Below are 19,718 nucleotides of genomic sequence, written 5' to 3' on the forward strand. Positions count from 1 at the left end.
ACCTTGAATACCACCATGGTTACTCCAGATAGATCTGTAGAGGAGCCTCTGTTTTTATGAAACTAAAAGACAAAAATGAAGGTAACCTTGACAGATGGGTGGTTTTATGTCATTCCAGTTGAGTTCAGTTTGGTGTATATGAGAGTTTCACAGTGAAGGGCAGCACTTCACTGAATGACCTCATCTGATGGGCAGTATTAGTACTAAAAGCACAGTCTTTGAAGCGATTTAGTGAGTGTTAGGCCTTTTTAGAGGGTCAGCAGTGATAGCATGTAATGGCCTGTATACTCTTTTCTCATTCATAAGCGTACTTGTAATTTCTTCTTTTGATTGAGCTTTATTTTCAAGTTTTCCCAGACCTTCAGTTGTGTACAAGATATACCATTTACCAGTTTGGTGAACACAATCAAATGACTTGATTATGAACTCTTTTAATATCTTATAAAGCGTGCGTTTCAAATATTTGTTTTGTTTTCCTAAAAGAAAAAAGATCCGTGTCTTCCTTTGACAGTTGTTGCAGGAAATTACTAGGGAGATCTCAGGCTCAGCAGAGCAGAATGTGGATATGTATCAGAGCCTGAAAACCTTCCCAGAGAGAGCTGCCAAGTCCCGCATTGTCACAACTTGGAGATCCCAGTGGGTGGAGCTTAGGTGAAGTTGTATGGTTGGGCTCTGAGGAAGTAAAAAATGCTTTCTTGTAGAAGTGAGCATAAAGTTACTGAAGTATTCTCAGTACTGTGTGTCGCTTTGCTACTTGTTTTCAGACCTGACTTCATTTTTTTTAAGCAAAGTCTTTTGGTGGTACTTCTTACATTATATTGTTTATTGGCAGACACCACACCTGTTTAATTCAGCAGATGAACAATTTAGATATTCCCGACTGATTATAGAATGTGCTGTTACTGCAGAATGCTGATCTCCAAATTTTAACTTGATTTTCACTCTGCATTTGACATTGAAATGTTGTAGATTGTTTGAGAGTTCATGCATACATTATTCTCATTTTATTGGTATGTATAATTTAAAATGAAACTTTTTTTGTCTTTCAGTGCATTTGAAACGCCACTTTATGTTTCGAAACCATCTCTGTTTAGTTTTTGAAATGCTGTCGTACAACCTCTATGACTTGTTGAGGAACACCAATTTTCGAGGTGTCTCTTTGAACCTAACACGAAAGTTTGCACAGCAGATGTGCACTGCACTGCTTTTCCTTGCGACTCCAGAACTTAGTATCATTCACTGTGACCTAAAACCTGAGAATATCCTTCTTTGTAACCCCAAACGCAGTGCAATCAAGATCGTTGACTTTGGCAGTTCTTGTCAGTTGGGGCAGAGGGTAAGTATATTTCAGGACTTTAGAATTAAAATAGAATTAGGTAAAATAGTATCGGTAGATACTTGAAATGTTATTAATGTGTTTACAGTTTGGAGGTAATTATAGGATAGTTACCCTTAAAATACAGCACTCTAATCACATTGTGTTGAAACATGTTTTGGGGACATATCTCTTCAAGTGCAAATATAAGATTCTGGATTAGAAGGTATTGGGCTTTTTTAAAAGTAGATTTTTAAAAATTATTCATATGCCTAAGGTGGTTTGTAACTATATTTCGCAAGTAGAGGTTTTAGTATGAATTTGGGGATATTCCAGTACTCGAATCCTTGCTGTGAAATTCTTCTCCAAAGATAGATCAAGATAAATGATTTTCTTCAAAAACTGATGGGTTTAAAAATATACAGGTAGTTTTGCATTACACACGGTGATATAGTATAGAAATTGCACAGTTGGTTAGACCTACTTGTTTTTGATAAATAAGTTTAAACCTTTTTCTCCCTCTGTTAATTCTGACACGTGTCCACGCTGGTTTTCCTCAGACTGCTAAAAACAGACCTGTCTGTAGCAATAATACAGATTGAGATTTAGCGGATTTAAGAAAGCAGATTTTTCCCACTATTCTTTCTAGTGTTATGAAAGCTTCTCTTAACAGTGTTTTTCACATATAATGTAGAAGTGATAGGTTTCTTTTTTCTTGAAAGAAATTAAAATCATTTGATAATATTGTACTCACTTTAAACACTGTTCCTATTTACTTGTAATTACTGAAGCTGCATTTCTTGGGGGGAAAAAAAAGAAAAACCACAACTAACATTCAGATAGTATTTCATACTGGCTTTCCAGTTTTTGTTTTTCCAAGTGAATGGGAGTTCTTGCCCTATGCACCTTTTTTTCGTGTTTTAGATATGGCTGGTTAATTCAGTCGTGAAGATTTATAGTCAGCTAACAGGATTATCAGGCTTGTTCTTTTCTGCAGCTCTCTCATGGTAGTGGTGTTGTAGATCACTGAAATAAACTGAAGGAGTAGGAAGCAAAATTTGCAGTTTCAGATGCCTCTGAAAATCAGGAGCTGTTCATAGTTGTTAATGTGGGATAAAGTGTATTGCGAATGGAAAATACATGCCCATTTGAGAGTCATTTGAATAGATTTAGATTTGGAATAATTTCCCCCCTATTTAAACAAAATCATATGTTCCATACTAATATCAAACACTACTATGTGTCCAACCGAACTGAGACAACTATCCCTTTAGCTCAGTGAGGTTTTAAACTGTGTTCAGTGTATCAGATAGAATGAGAGATCCTTTCTAAAATACACATGCAGTGACCCTACCCTAGTCTCAGTCTCAGAAGGTGGCAGAGCAGGTGTATTTCATTGGGATTTTGGTGCACAACATTGTAGATGACCTAACCACTGCTTTTAACCAAAATGTATAGGTGACTGACAAACTTCTTGTATAAGCCGGGGAATGAGACTGTCTTACTAGTGGGGAGTCTTTGGGTCTTACCAGTGCTGTTGGCCTGTGAGAACTTGAAAATGTAATACTTCTTCTCCGTCCCTTTGAATTTCAGTTTCTTTACTCTGACAAGGCATTAAAGTCGGGTTGAACTGCTTATGGGGGCATCAGGTTATTCTTGGAGATTTGGCTGGAGTTTCCGGTGGGAGCCACAGAAACATTCAGGAGAAAGCAGCACACTGTGCTGCTGGCCGCCTAGTCGAGAGTGTTAAGTGAGGAAGTTTTCGTTAGGAGGATTTTGTTTCTTTCTATCTCTTTTTAAATAAAACTTTCTTTGCTTTCATGATATTGCTAGGTACAAATTTACAGTGGCTAAGTGAACATGAATTCGTTTCTTAAGACCTCCTCCGATTACTTTGTTGAAAATTACCCATTTCAAGGTTTTCTTTTCCTAAGAAGTCTTAGACTGAGGTGGAAGAGTGCAGGGCAGAAGGGATTGGTCAGAAACGACTCCCAGTTGAATTTTACTAGCAGCCTTTCTCACATGTATCTATGAGGCTACTACAGTGTACATACCTGAATTGTCATTTACGTTGTACAGAGTTTGTTTGATTTAATGCTGAAATACATTCTTAAGGTTAATTTAAATACAATTTAGTCCTTCCATTAATGGTAAACCAAGTGCCAGCCATAGCAGAAAAGAATACTAGAGAAACATACTATTCTCAATAATGTCTTTTTTCTGATAAGGCATAATTATTTGTTTTAGGGTGTGGATCTTAATTACCAGTTAGGATTGGACTAAATGGAAGGACTTGTATTGTGTTTTGCACTTCACAGTCAGAGTAACCACTCTTGAAATGTTTAGTTGTTTAGATAATACTTGTAGTAGAAGGTTGAAATGGGTAATTGGAACCCAAATTTAGGAGTTAGCCGATTATTTTTTTCTGTTAATATTAGTTAAATGTACTTAATTCAGTGTGGAGCATAATTAAACAAAACTTACGTTGGAATTAATACGATATTGAAATATATTTCAGATATACCAGTATATTCAGAGTCGCTTTTATCGGTCTCCAGAGGTGCTACTGGGAATGCCTTACGACCTTGCTATTGACATGTGGTCCCTTGGGTGTATTTTGGTTGAAATGCACACTGGAGAACCTCTGTTCAGTGGAGCCAATGAGGTATATGATGGATTGCTTTCAAGATACTGTTTCTGTTTTCATAATTTTCTTTTTGTTTTTAATCTATGACAGTGTAACCTGAAAATTGTTTTTAGGAAAAGATACCTATTAATTTAAATATTCAAATGTTGGGACTTTTGAATTTATCCATTTTTAAAGTTTTTTCAGTTATCATAATGGTGAGTTTAGGATGTTGGGGTGGGAAATGAGATCTTTCAATTTGCTACTGAGTAGAATAGTGAGTTAATAAAGGTTAAGCATTCTGGTTTAAATTTTTTACAGATTTTATGTATAATGTAACAAATGATGATAAAAAGGCACGAGGGCCACCCTAAGAACAATGTAAACATCGCTGTAAATTTTGAAAGTATGATTTGGAATTTAAGAAGTGATGACCAGTGCCCTTGCGGTGGGGTGTTTGATCTGAATAATTGAGGGTGAATTGGGCTTATAGAATTTAACAGCTACAGATGATACGTAATTCTTCTAATTCATGGGTTTTCAGTCTGTTCTCAGAAGGTGTTTGGAGGTCAGAGGCAGTGCCTAAGAGGGCATGGGAGAGGCCATGCTCTCCGGCAGTCAGAGAAATTGGACTTTTCATTGGTTTAAAACATTACAGGGTTTTTCGTTTTTTAAAAAGGAAAGTTAACCATTACAGATCTTAATCAGTCCGTTGCATTTATAAATAAGAAAAGAAAGGCCAACAAAATTTAATGACTTAACTTACACTGGGTTATACAGCTGTTAGTATGGTGTCAGAAACCTGTCCCCTCCGTCTTGTTAATTCACTTGAACTATAGCTAGTGAGCCACTCCTGGGCAGTGACTCGCATAGTGTATGATTGGTTTTGTTTTGTTATCAGTAATATTACCCTGTAAAGTAGTATCTTTTTCATGGGCTTAAACAGTATGAAATTAAATTCTGTTGTATTAATTATAATTAAAATATGATAAAATATAATTAACTATATTCTGTTAAATCCCCTGAACTTCAGTGGCTTCCATTTCATTCATTGTAAAAGCCTAGTCCTTTGAGTGGCTCGAAAATCCCCTACTCCCTTTGACTCCTGCTTTCTTTCTGCGACCTTGCCTCCCCTCACTCTCTGTCCCAGCACAAAGCTTTGCTCTGTGTCCCTTGGAAACAGTAGACATAGGCCCATACTGTGGGCCCATACCAAAGGCCTTTGCATTAGTTCTTTCCTGTGCCTTAAAGTCCCTGTCTCCAGGGAGCACCATGGCTCCTTCCCTCACTTAGGTCTTTGCTCTCCCTACATCTTCTCTGTAATCCTCCAGTACCTGTTGCAGTGTCCCTTGTCACTCTCCATCCCTTTAATTTTCTCCGTAGTTCTTATTTGGCATCGACATAATATAGTTAATTATATATTTGTCTAGTAGTGATTTCTTCCCCTGTAATATAAACTTTTTGGCAGAGATTTTTGTCTGTTCTGTTTATTGCTATGTTCTGCTGAGTGTGGTTTCTAGCATGTGGTAGACACTTGGTATTTGAGTGACGGAATCTGTACTTAAAAAAGAACACTTTATTCGGTCCACGCTTGATGAAGCCTCTGGAATTTTTCCTTTTTGATGGTTATTTGATTTTATGTGTTTGTTGAATTATCCGCCCTGTCCTGTTGAGGAATGAGGGGACTGCCGGATGGGAGGGACTTCATGTGTTTTGTTCATGATTCTGTGCTCAGTGCTTGGAGGTGTGTGTGGCACACAGGAGATGCTCTATTTGTGTATAATTTATGAACGAATGGATGAATTGATGAGCTGAAATAGGGTGTACTACAGTAGAAGTTACAGGCTTTTTTATTTCTATTTTTAATACAGGTAGATCAGATGAATAAAATAGTGGAAGTTCTGAATATTCCACCTGCTCATATTCTTGACCAAGCACCAAAAGCAAGAAAGTTCTTTGAGAAGTTGCCAGATGGCACTTGGAACTTAAAGAAGACCAAAGATGGAAAACGGGTAAAATAGGGATTTTTTTATTTTTTATTTTTATTTTTTTTAGCCTTTGTTATTTATTTTACTGGAGTGGTCTTTCTGTAGCTCATTTTATGTTTACTTGACATCTGTGTTTTAGTTAACTGTTTCATTAATAACTTAGGTGTGTATTTCTTTAAAAGTTGGGTATAGTGTGACCTGAGCTGTCTGTATGGACCAGTGTTTATTTCCCGGTTAGAGTTAAGACTTCCATTTTGCAAACTCTGTGTCTGCTTTGTGAGCCAGCTGATCAAACCACTGGGCCTTGTTACAGCAGTAGAATCAGGAAGTTTTACATTTTTTCTCTCACAGTGTGGGTCTATAATGAAGTCACAGTTAACAGTACTTCATCTGTGAGCCACAGAGGTCATAATTGCAGTACATCATGCTTTTTTTATTATTATTCAAATTTCAGATAGGAGAAGAAGATTTTTGACTAGGCAGTTTGTGACAAGAATATGAACTGACTAGAGTCCTTGGATCGATTTCAGTGCAGGTTCTTAGCTTAGTGGCATGGATAGCAGGAATGTCACATCTCCAAAATCCTCAACGTGAGGTTTTCAAATCATTAGGTTTGTTTTAGTAATTTTCTTTTAGCTGAGAACTTTTTTTCAGATACCTAAACGGTGTCCATTTAACAGAGTACGTGATGGTAACTTCGCATCTTGATTTAACTTCTTAAAAATAATCCTGTTTTGTAATCTAGCTTGTTGGTAGTATAAAATGAATGTACTATATAATTATCTGGTTGTATGGGATATGTACATACCAGACACCTTGGAATGATCGTTTTGCATTTTTACACTTGGGGGATTTATTTTTGCTCCATTTTTTATTTTGCCCTTGGATTTTAGCGATGCTGCCACCAGGTGTCATTTCCCGGGAACTGAAGATGATGGTTATTTGCTTTAATTCACCTTCACATAGCTGTGGAGTCTCAACTTTTAATATTGGAAGATTTTCTTTAGAATGTTTAAAATTGTATCCGTGATTGTATCTTTCACAGCTGATTTGTAACTTACTGCATCCTGCCTGATTCTCTCAAGTTCGAGGCAGTGCAATATCTGGCAGCCAGATTGTGCCTGCTCCCCTTAAGAAAGAGGTGGAAAATACTCTGCAGGTCTCCTGAATCCTTTTGCCTTTGTCCACATCACTAGCTTATCAGGCCTGGCCCCTTTCCCCTTGAACCAAAACACAGCCCTGGGAATCCTTCTTAGTTCCCCCAGCATTCGAAGTAGCTCCTACCAGTCGATTTGAGTTAGCATCGAGGATATGAAACCTCCTTTATGTTTTTTAATCTCTCAATACAGGCTACTACTTTCTCCATTTTGGAGTTCTTTTCTTCTTCTGCCAGTTTTTTCTTTTTTCTAAATAAAACACTCATCCCATCGCATTCATATCTCTGTGTTCTAAAACCACAGTTAAGCCACTTTGGGCTGTAACCTATCATTTCTCCCAAATTGAGCTATAATTATTATTTTAAAAAATTAAGGAGGGGCATTTCAGAAAAGAGTAGATGGATCTTTTCCCTTTTATAATTGAAAGTGAGTATCTTGACCTATATTTAATACATATTAACTATAGGTTTTATGAGATTTCCCTTAGCTGTGATCAACGGCTGACTTAATTTTTAAAGTAGAAAGTAACTTTCTGAATTTTGCAATGACCCCAAAAAAAAAAAAAAATCAAATCCAGAACCGAATGATTACATTATAAAGGATATACTACGGAATTTAACCATAAGTATAAATTGAGTGCATGTGCTATCATTGGGTTTCTTTGTGCTTTTATTTTCTCAGTGATTTTATTCTTTCTTTTAATTTTTCATTTATGTTTCAAGAGCCCATTTTAGTTTCCTGGTGATGAACTCTGTATCTACTATATGTATATTTTTTTGGTGGGGAAAGTGGATGAAGAATTAAGATCTGTTTTATTAGAGTTTTTGTGCAACAACATACGCATACCTTATGTGCTCATTTTGTTTTAACCTTATGTACAGCAATGTAACCCTGCCTAAAACAAGATACAGAATATTTCCACCACCCTAAAAGTTCTGTTTTGACCCTTTTGTCATCCCACCCCACCCCACTTTCTGATTATTATCATCATAGGCTGATTTTGCCTACTTACGGGCAAAATTCGTATAAATGTAATCCTAGAGTATTTATTATTTTGTTTCCTTCACTTAACAAACACTTTTTGGAAATTCATCCGTATTGTTGTGTGTTTCAAAAGTTATTTTATCACTTTGTGGTATTCTATTGAGTAAAAATACTGTAATTTATCTATATTTACCTGTCAGTGGACATTTGGGTTGTTTTTGATTTGGACCTATTATACATAAGGGGACGGAAACATTCTTGTGTAAGTCTTTTGTACATGAGTGTTCTCATTTCCGGGGATCACTAGAGGTAGAATTGCCAGGTCATAGAGTATATGTGTGTTCACCTTCACGAGAAAATACAGTTCTCCAAATTTTTATCATTTTACGTTCCTATAGTGTATGAGGAGGGTTCCACTTGCATGACATCCTCGCCATTTGGTATGATTGGTCTTTCTTGAAATCAGCCATTCTGACGGGTCTGTATAGTGGTTTCATTTGCATCTCTCCATGGCTAATAGTATGTGCTTAGTAACCATTCATAGTTGTTGTTGGGTGTTTTTGCAACCATCTTTCCAGTCTTTTACTCATTTATTATTGAGTCCTTTAATTATTGAGTTGTAGGAGGGTTTTTTTGTTTGTTTTCTTAACACATATAATGGATCTAAGTCCTTGGTCACATTATGTGTCAGTATTTTTTTTTCCAGACTGGTTTATCTATTTCTTTTCTTGGTAGTATCTTTCGATGGGTGGAAAATTTTTAATATCAGTGAAATCAAATTTGTCAACTGGTTTTTATGAATAGTAGCAGTTTTTGTATCTTAAGACATCTTTGCTGTCATCCCAGCACAGAGGGTCTTCTGTGCTTTCTTTTAAAAGATTTTTTTAATCCGAGTTTTTATGGTTTGAATTCTGTGGTTCATCTGGAATTAAGTTTTGAATGTGGAATGAGGTATAGAAATTGATGTTCATATCCCCAGGTCCTCACCTAAGCATTGCAGCATCATTTGTTGAATTGTTGCCTTTTTCTGTTGATCTGGGAGCTTTTGTCCGAAAAATTCATCTTTTATGTGTGGGTCTGTATTTGCACTCTGTTCTGTTGCTTTGGTTGATGAGTCCTTGAACCAGTACTGTGGTGCCAGTTACTGTAGCTGTGTGGTAAGTCTCAAATTCAAGTAGTATAAAGCCACCAGGTCTTGTCTTCTGTCACAAGAATTTTTTTTTCCTGTTCTCTAGGTCCTTTTTATTTACATATTAATTTAAGAATCTGCTTCTAAATTTGTATGCAAAAAATCTTGCTGGAATTTCTATTTGGATTGCATTTGAGTTCATCCAACAAGATGGACATTCTAACAGCATCGAGTCTTCCAGTCTGTGAACATTTCTTTATTTAGTCATTAATTTGTCTCAGCAGCATTTTGTGCAACAATCGCAGGCATATTTTGTATTTTAATTTTTAATTTTTTGGATGCAATTTTAAGTGTCCTTTTTAAAGTATTGTCTTCTAGTTTCTCGGAGCAAATATGTGGAAATAGAACTGAGTTTTCTATGTTGACTCTATGTCCTAAAACCTTGCTGAATTTACCTATTTTAGTTTTTTGTTTGTTTTTAGATTCTATAGGAGTTTCTGCTTAATCATGTCCTCTGCAAATGAGCAATCTTGTTCTTTGACTCTGTATGCCTTTATTTATTTTTTATTTTATTATACTGACTGGAACTTCCATATGTTGAATAGTTATGGTGAGAGCAGACATCTTTCCATGTTCCCAGTCTTGTGGGAAAAGCATACATTTATCCAATATTTTTAAGTATGGTACGGATTGTATATTTCTTGCAGCCCTCTATCAGGTTGAAGGAGTAGTTTCCTTTGTTTTTAGATAAGTGTTTTGCTTGTTTGTTTTTCTAAATCATTAGTGGGTTTTGAATGTTGTCACATGTTTTCTGCATCTATAGAGATGATCATATGGTTTTTCTCCTATTATGTGGTAAAATACATTAATTAACTTTTAGAATATTAAGCTCAACCTAAGATAAACCACACTTGGCCTTGATACACTGTCTTAAGTATTGCTGGGTTCAGTTTGTCTATATTGGTAGGAAGTTTGTCATTAAATGGGTTTTTGTCTAAAATTTTATATAATACCTTCATTAGATGTTGATCTCATGATTATGCTGGTCTCATAAAACTATTGGGAAGTATTCCTTCTTGATTTTTGTGAAAGAATGTATATAAGATTGGCATTCTTTTGAAAATGTTTTAATTAATAGAGTTCATTAATGAAACTATCAGGAACTGGGGATGTTCTTTGTTAGAGGGTTATTAATTATAGTTCATATTTTTTATAAATATATGGCTATTCAGATTTTCTTTTTGAGGCAATTTTGGTAGGTATGTATTTCAAGAAACTTGTCCTTATCTAAGCTGTTGGTTTTGTTAGCAGAAAATTACCCATAATATCTCATTATTATCTTTGTAATTTCTTGAGGATCTGTAGTGATAGTGTCTCTTTTGTTCCTAATGTGGGTCATTTCTGTTTTCTCCCTTTTTTCCCTGTTATTCTTTCTAGTGGTTTGTCAAATTTACTTATCTTTTCCAACAATGAGTTTTTTGTTTTGTTCTTACTGTTATTTAGTCTTATTTCTATTTCATTGATTTTTTTTATTATTATTTCTTTTTCTTCTCCTTCCTTTAGGTTAAATTTTGCGTTTTCTAGTTTCTGAAGGAGAAGCTTAGATCATTTATTTAAAACTTTTTTCTTAACAGTATTTAAAGGCATAAATTTCCCTCCGATTACTGCTTTAGCTGCATGCAGTGACTTGTGATATGTTTTAACTCTCATTGATTTTGAAACATTTCTAATTTCCCTTGTGATTTCTTTATTGATCCATTGTTATTTGGAATGTTGATACATAATTTCAAAATATTTGAGGATTTTCTAAACATCTTATTATTAACTGATTTCTAGTTCAGTAGCATCATGGTCAGAAAACATGATTTCACTCCTTTGAAGTTGATTCAGACTTGTTTTATGATACAGCAGGTAATCTCTCTTGGTGAATGTTCTGTCTATATTTGCAAGGAATTGTATTTTATACATTTATTTGGTATAGTGGTCTACAAATGTCAGCATAGGTTGGGTTGTTTGATTTTTTTTTTTTCCTATCTTTTATATCCTTACTTTGTTGTGTATGTATATCTGTGGATGTTTGTTCTCCCAATGACAGAGAGGAATGTTAACCTTTAGTGATGATTTAGGAGTTGTCTTTTTTGAGGGGGTTACTATTTGTTTATTTGACAGAGAGAGACATAGCAAGAGAGGAAACACAAGCAGGGGGAGGGAGAAGCAGGCTTCCCGCCAACCAGGGAGCTCAGTGCAGGGCTCTGTCCCAGGACGCTGGGATCGCGACCTGAGCTGAAGGCAGACGCTTAACAACTGAGCTACCCAGGTGCTCCTAATTCTGGATTTGTCTTAATCTCCCTTTAGTTGCTTTATGTGTTTTTAAGCTCTCTCAGTCATGTGTACCCATTTACTGTTGTGACTTTGTGGTAAATTCACTTTTTCATTATGAGGTAATGTCCCTCTTTATCTCAAGTAATATTTTTCATTTTTGTCTTCGAGTCTGATTTGTCTGATATTACTGTATCTATACCAAGTTTCTTATTCTTCACATCCTCATAGTCTGTATTTTTCCAGCCCTTTAACTTCAGATCTGCCCATACTTTTATATATGAAGTATGCCTCTTGTATGCACTGTTAAGTTGTCATGCCTTTTGATCCAGTCAGCTCATCTCTTTATTTCATGGTGAATTTTTAACTCATTTAATTATTCATTAAAAACCCTGAAGTTTGGGCTTTAAAATGTTGTCTTATATGTACTCTGTTCATCTTACCTCCTTCCCCCCATTCCTTCTTTCCTGCCTTCTTTTGGGTTAATGGAATACTTTTTAGTTCTTTTATTTCATCTCCTCTCTTGAGTAGTTATTACTTTGTAATTTTTATTCTTTTTTTTTTTTTTAAGATTTTATTTATTTATTTATTTGAGAGAGAGAGAGGGCGCAAGGGAGCAAGCGCATGAGTGGAGGGAGAGGGAGAAGCAGACTCCCCATTGAGCCAGCAGCCTGAGGCAGGGCTCGATCCCAGGAGCCTGAGATCATGACCTGAGCTGAAGGCAGACACTTAACTGACTGAGCCACCCAGGCGTCCCTGTGTGTAATTTTTAGTATAATATGCATCTTAAACTGATCAGTTGGCATTCGTCTGATATCACTTGAGAAAGCATGTAACTAACCATGTGCTTTTGCCTAACCTTCCACGTTCTGTGCATTTTCATTGTATATCACTTCTGCATATGATACAGCCCTCACAACAAACAGCTCAACTGCTTTAAATAAAAAATGATTTTTAAAGAAATTTTAAAACATACAAAGAATTAAGATAATAAGATAATCTTTTCTATTTACCTGTGCAAATCTTGATTTCCTTTCTGCAGCTTCTTTCTTCCAGCTGGTTTTATGTTCCTCCAGAACAGAACTTTGTCTAGTTTTTTTATTTCAGGGTGAATAACTTTTGGTGGTGATTTCTGTCAACAGATGTTTATGTGAAAATATCTTTACTTACCTTCTTAAGGAAGATAAGGAAATTTCTATGAATATAGAATACTAGGTTGACATTTTAGCAAAAGAAAAAAGAAATTACAACATTGTTTAAAGATGTTACTGACATTGTTTTCTGTATTACGTTGTTTCTGAAGAGAAGCCAGTAGTTTTTCTAAGCATCATTATCTGTATGTAATATGTCTCCCTCTCCCCCAGCTGATTTTGATGTTTTTTTAATTTATGTTCAATTCTTCAGTACGTTGACTCTTATGTCCCTTGGTGTAGTTTCCTTTGTATTTATTTTTTTTGGAGTTTGCGGAGTTTTTGGGTCTGTGAATTGTTCTCTTTCACCAAGTTTTGAGTGAATATCCTCAGACTTTGTCTTTTCAAATATTTGTTCTGCTCAGTCTTACTTGCTACTTAAATGTACGTTACAGTGAATAACGTTATCTTAGAGGTCTCTGGTTTGTTCGTTCTGTGTTATTTTTTTAGATAATTTCTTTGCTCTGTCTTCTGATTGATTTTTTTTTCTTCTGCTGAGTCCCGTCTTATGTTAAAACCATTAAGTGAATTCTTTATTTCTGATACTGCATATTTTAGTTCTTATAGTTCCACTTTTTTTTTTTTTAAGATTTATTTATTTGAGAGAGTGAGAAAATACATTGTGGAGGAGAGGGAGAGAAAATCTTAAGCAGACTCCATGCTGAGCGTGGAGCCCAACATGGGGCCTGAGATCATGACTTGAGCCAAAACCAAGAGTCAGTCAGCGTTCAATGGACTGTCCCACACAGGCACCCCTCTTTTCTGTTTGTTTGTTTGTTTGTTTGTTTGTTTTTTTAATGTAGTTTTCATTTCTTCTGAAATACCCTATCTATTCATACATGTCCTCCTTTTGAGCTAAATTCTTTAATCTGCTTGTCATAATTATTGATAATGCCTATCTGTCAGTTTCAACATTTGGGTCATTTATTTATGTGGGTCTTCTTTCTATCTTTATCAATTCATTGTAGACCCATCTTGTTTAAATCTCTTGTCTCTCTTTTTTTAAATGTATGCCAGACTTTGTATTTAAGAACACTTGAGAGGGAAGTAAATCTTACTTCCTCCAGAACGAGACCCACCTCTCATTCTGTCAGGCACTATAGTGGGACGGAGTCTGCTTCCTTTGTAGTTAAGCTGAGTCTGGGCTTCGCTTTGTCTGTTTGCTCAGCTTAGATTCTGTTCTCCACGGTGTTCATAGGTTCTGAGCCCTGTCTCTGGAGACCTGAGCGCTCTCTGTACATTACTGCCAGCAGCCCGCTCCTGTTTGTGCCTCACGCAGTCTCTATCCATCCTGCTGCTCTGCCCCCAGCCTGGGAGTGCCCTGCGGGCTCCGCCTGGACTGTCGGCAGGCCCTCGGCAGGCCCTCGCTCGGCCTGGGGTCCTCCTCCATCCCCACAAGTTGGTTCAGAGTTGGGCTGGATTCTTACGCAGATCTCTGGAATTTCGTAAGAAGCACCTTACGAAGCTTCTTTCCCAAGAAGGGCTTTTCATTTTCTGGAATTTAGTTAATTCTGGTTTGTTTAGGCCGTGGCATTATAACGGGTTTTTTAAAATGGAATGGTTTTGTGGCCTACCTTCCTGGCTTGTTCTTGCTTTTAGAATGAGAGCAATAGTCTCTTGCAAATTTCTACATTGTCACCAGAAGTAAAAATCCAGTGATAATATTCTGAATAAATTCAGTATTCATAGGATTTTTAAGGGTTATACTGTCATCTGTTTAAAAATTAGTTTTCAGAAAATATCAACACGTTAAGGTAATTTATTATTCAACATACTCCAAAGGGAGGCATAAATAATTTGTTTTTAATTTATTTATCTAACATGAGTAAGGGGCGCCTGGCTGGCTCAGTCGGTAGAGCCTGTGACTCTTGATCTTGGTATTGTGAGTTTAAGCCCCACACTGGGTGTAGAGATAACTGTTAATAAATAAAATTTTAAAAAATTTGAGTAGGTAGGTTTAAACCAGTGTAATGTAGAGCCTACTTGGTATGATTACCACAGCTTTGGAGAGCTGCCATTGTGAAAGGAAGTGTGGCCAGGGTTGGTGGGGCATCAGGCAGAAAAGAGGTTCAGGACCACGTGGCCGGAGCAGCAGCGGGCACAGCCCTTCACGTAAAGAACCAGAGAGTACAGTCTGTAGGCTCTGTGGGCTTCTGATGTCTTAACTTGGTTTGTTTGGTTTTTACAATCTCCAGAACTGTGAAAACCATGTGTGACTGAGGTTGTACACAAACACCTCTGAGCCCAGGCCATTGTTTGCTGAGTCCTGGGCTGCGTGATCTTTAATGTCATTTTTGATCTCAAAATTATTTTGAATTTCTCTACTATAAGTGCATCTGCGATGGTAATGTATGAAAAAATACAGAGGATCCTAACTACAAGCCTTCTTTTTAATAAGGGCCTCTTTATAATAGATTGAACTGTATTTGAAGTTATGTAGGCTTTTACATAACCATCAAATTTAGAGAAAGCCTTTTTTATCTTTCTTCTCTTTAGGAGTATAAACCACCAGGAACCCGTAAACTTCATAATATTCTCGGAGTAGAAACAGGAGGACCTGGTGGGCGTCGTGCTGGGGAATCGGGTCATACTGTAGCTGACTACTTGAAGTTCAAAGACCTCATTTTAAGGATGCTTGATTATGACCCCAAAACTCGAATTCAACCTTACTATGCCCTGCAGCACAGTTTTTTCAAGAAAACAGCTGACGAAGGCACCAATACAAGTAACAGTGTGTCCACCAGCCCCGCGATGGAGCAGTCACAGTCTTCGGGCACCACCTCTAGTACGTCTTCAAGCTCAGGTCAGTTCTGCGACCCTGGGTTAGGCTTGGGAGCTTTGACTGTTTTCTTTACAAAGTGGAGGTTATTGTAAAGTATCTTAAAAACTTGTTGATGGGATCGGGAGGAATTACTTGACCTAAATCTGTTCTTTGTAGTTAGTAAAAACAAATCCACCTGCCTCAAAGCTCCAGTACTTAAATATGCTTAATAAATTCTGCATGGCAGTTGGAAACAAAACTCTTTATTAACCGAAATTTTTAATTGCTTTTTAAATAGAACTGCTTTGTTCACATGCCTGAAATTTTCCCTGATGTAACCAAAACCAAAGAGCCTGATGTGGAAGAACTTAGAGAACTGGCTAACTGTCTGATACGCTCTCAGACTAATAGAGCTTTTTGTGTGCGAAGCACTTTCAGTTTCAGTGTTTGAGTTCTAGAATGTATACTTGAGCAGAGTGAACTTGAGACTGACGCATGCTGTGTTGTGTGTGATTCTGAAGGTGGATCGTCGGGGACGAGCAACAGTGGGAGAGCCAGGTCAGACCCGACGCACCAGCATCGGCACAGCGGCGGGCACTTCACAGCTGCCGTCCAGGCCATGGACTGTGAGACCCACAGTCCCCAGGTGAGCTCCCAGGCCGCTCCCACTGTCCCCTGCTGTGCCCTGGCCCAGCAGTGGCGGGGGCCAAGGGCCTCTCGGATGGTTGTGTCGTTCCCTCCGAAGGGTCATGGCAGCTTCCTCATTTGTAGGGGATTCTGATGTGTCTGTAACGAAAACACATCCGCAGCTTGCGCTCTCGACCTTCGGAACCTGCCAACGTTTCTTGGGTGCCTCCCAGCCGCTGCTCCGTTTGTTTTCTTCTCGGGTGTGTCTCCCGCACCACAGTAGCATGTGGAGCCTTACACTGGTCGAGTTTTCATTTTACGTCGAACACTGTCCCTTCAGGGGTTCGGTCGCACTCCCTGGCCCGTGCGTGATCTTGCTCACGGCCCCGACTGCTCCCCGTGCTCTGCCATCGCGGACAGTCCTTGATTCCCAGGCAGTTCGCGTTTGATTTTTACCTCCCTGTTGATTTGGTTTTGGGGTTTGTTTTTTGGGGTTTTTTTTTTGTTGTTGTTGTTGTTTTGTTTGTTCCTTTGTTTTTTTAAAATTTGTTAAAGAAGAAGCTGTAATTGATTAATTTTTATAAAAAAATGGGTGAAGCAGATGGTGGTAGTAAAATACTTACTAACTGCTCTTCGGGGTTCATTCCGAGCACCGCATTACGATGTTTTATAGTGAGGCCCGTGTAGTGTTTGATTGTTTGATGCGTGAAGCAAAACGGGTCGCGGTCGGCCACCCCGCATTGTGGCGGCGGGTCTGCTGCTGCTGCAGGAGCGAAGCCCGCGGGCGGACAGGCGGCACCACCGTGTTCGTGTGGCGCGGCCTCTCTGGCCGTCCTAACCGCTCCTCGTCAGCCCGTCTTCCCCGGTCTCTTCAGTCATTGTTCCAGTTGCTGCTTCTACTCTTCTTACAAACCGCTGAGCTGCCCTCCCGGACCTCGCTCCTCGCTGCCTGAGGAGAGTCTTCGGAGGAGGCGCACCTCACCCAGCCGGCGCGCTTGTCTGCCTCTCGCGCCTCTGCGTCTCGTCAGAGTCCGGGTCTTCCGTCCTGGCCCGGGCCGGCCCCGTCTTGAGCTCCTGCCTGCGCCGCCGCCGCCTCGCGGTTGACGTTGCCCTTTGCTCGGCCTCTGGCTCCCGGGGCCGCCGCCTCTCCTCTTGGGCTTGATTCTCCTTCCTGTCAGCGGCTGATCCTCCCCACGTCCCTCCCAGCTGGAGCTAAATCTTTGCCCGGCCCGTGTCTGTCCGGCCCTGCGATTTTAGGGGGCGGGGGCGAGGGGAGCGCTGTGGTACCCCCGAAGAGTTCCTCAGTCCGCTCCGCTCGGGCTGCCTCCCGCCGTTCTGCAGCGTCGGCCGGGCCCACTGCCGAGGAGGCCATGGGCGCCCCGGCGCTCGCCTCTCGCCGCGGCCACCCACGCTGACAGGCTGGCTGCCGCCTGCCCTTTGAAGCACTGTCCTCCTTTTCCCTCGACAGGCCACCTCCACACACACACACACACACGCTCCTCTGGCCTTTCCCTCCTTGTCTGCTCTTCGGGGTTCTCTATTGCGCCCCCCCCCCCCCCCGTGACTGCAGTGCCGTTCTCTTCTTTTTTCAATCTAAGATTTTATTCATTCATTTATTGGAGAGAGAGTGTTGGTGGGGGGATGGGCAGAGCAGGAGGGAGATGGACAAGCAGACGACATGCTGAGCCTGGAGCCTGATGGAGGCTTTGATCCCTTGACCCCGAGATCACGACCCAAGTGGAAACCAAGAGTCAGACACCCGGCCGAGTGAGCCCCCCAGCCCCCCCGGCCTCAGTGCGTCCTCAGGCGGGACACTCCTCCAGCTTCATTGCTCACCCAGGCCTCCCTCCTGAGCCCAGAGCCTTCATTTCCGTTGACCGTAACGGTCACTTCCAAAGTCTCCCCAACAGGACACTGCAGATGCGTCGTATAAACTGCCCTGGCGCCGATCCCAGCTCCCCAGCCGTGTGGGTTCTTCACACGATGGCGCGGGATTCACCCATTTGTTCCAGCCACGCACCTGGGGGCTAGGGAGCTGATTTTTGACTCGGCTATCCCTCATCCTGCAGTTGAGTCGGATAGTGAATCGAGCGGATTCTTAATATTCTAAATAGCTCTTACTCTCTTTACTTCACCCCACGGCTGGAGCCATCTCCCGCCTGTCTTACTAGAAAGAATTTTCTAGCTGGTCCTGCGGCATCTGACTCCGTACGGCGTCAACACCATTCTCTTCTCCGCAGGCCTGTGAACGCCAGTAAAGCAGTGTGATGCGGCCTTTCCCTACTTTAAACCAGTGTTTGGTTTTCCTTTGCACTTGAAAGGAAATTTAGACTCTCAGGAAGAGGTCAGTGACCAGTATCGTCTGACCGCTTTCCAGGGCATTCCTTCTCCTCTTCATTTGTTCTGGTCTTACTGAATTTTTTTCCATTTTTTGGAAGACACTGTGTTCTTTCATGTTTCACACATGTCCTGTGCTCAGCCTGAACACTTTTCCTTTCTCTTTGCTGTAGTCACTACCATTTGTACTTCAGATCTTTGCCTAAATGTCAAATCTTTAGAACGACCTATCTTTCTTTTGCCCTCCAAATGCATGAAATCCCGCCCACACATCAACGTGGACCAGGAGTAACATGAGACTCTTGTGTACCTCCCACCTGTATTTCACAGGAGTCATTATTTTGCCTTATCTGCCTTAAGCCTTTCTTTATTAACTTTTTGAATAGATGATGATACATCGTTAAAAAAAATAAGTAAATGTAAAAGGGGATTCAGTGAAGACTTCCCTGCCACGTCCTCTAGCCACTCAGTTTCTGAACTAGTGTTATCTGGTTTTTGTATCCTTTTTGGGATATTTTACACATATCCACATACAGATCTATATTCTTAATCTTTGTACACAAAGAGTAGCATGCTATGCACACTTTTCACATCTTGAGTGTTTTTTTTCCCAGTATGTTTTACATGTATTTTTTAACCTATATTTGGAGCTCCTATATCAGTACATGGACAACTTTTTCTTCTTTCTTCTTTCTTTGTAGTCACACAGTACTCTACTGTTTAGATAGCCATAAGTCATTTCCCCAGGCCCCTGTTGATGGATAGTTAGTTAACTTTCAGTCTTTTTGACTATTACAGATGATGCTGGAGTGCTACACACCTATCACTCACACACATGCAGTGTGACTATGATAGAACCCCCTAGATGTGGAATCACAGGTCAGAGAGTGACGTGATCTGTGATTTTTGTGATTTTTTTTATACCTGCTTCCAGATTGCTCTCCGTTTAGTTTTGCCCATATAGCCTTCCACTAAAAAGATGGAGAGAAGAAGGTTTGTAGAGGGAAAGTAAAGAATTCATTTTGAACCTGTCAAGAATATTCACTGTCTGGCCTTTGACAGAAAAAGTTTGCTGATCCCTGGCATAAACAGTGCTCCCATGGAAAGAAAATAGCCAGTGAAATATATGAGCTTGTTTATGGCTATGGCTTGCTAAAATCAGCAGCTTTCACATTATAATACCTTTTCACTCAAATATATTTGGAGTTTTGCATTATATAACTAACACATTAGAAGTTTCAATATCCCCTTTCTCTAATTAGTGTAAATGCAAGTGTCATGGCTT

General features: G+C 39.4%; 1 protein-coding gene across 8 annotated transcripts in view; it reads left to right on the forward strand.

Moving 5' to 3' along the window:
* The window catches only part of DYRK1A (dual specificity tyrosine phosphorylation regulated kinase 1A), a 144,271-nt gene that overhangs the window by 121,091 nt on the left and 3,462 nt on the right, over positions 1-19,718 (forward strand). For all 8 annotated transcript variants that reach the window (XM_032354902.1, XM_032354893.1, XM_032354946.1 and 5 more), the window contains 5 exons: positions 1,050-1,336; positions 3,834-3,980; positions 5,813-5,953; positions 15,205-15,511; positions 15,991-16,115. In XM_032354902.1, coding sequence (XP_032210793.1) covers positions 1,050-1,336; positions 3,834-3,980; positions 5,813-5,953; positions 15,205-15,511; positions 15,991-16,115 — 1,007 coding nt within the window. The remainder of the gene's footprint in view (positions 1-1,049; positions 1,337-3,833; positions 3,981-5,812; positions 5,954-15,204; positions 15,512-15,990; positions 16,116-19,718) is intronic.

This window comes from Mustela erminea, chromosome 1 (assembly GCF_009829155.1).
Source record: "Mustela erminea isolate mMusErm1 chromosome 1, mMusErm1.Pri, whole genome shotgun sequence".
In the NCBI taxonomy this organism is placed as follows: domain Eukaryota; kingdom Metazoa; phylum Chordata; class Mammalia; order Carnivora; family Mustelidae; genus Mustela; species Mustela erminea.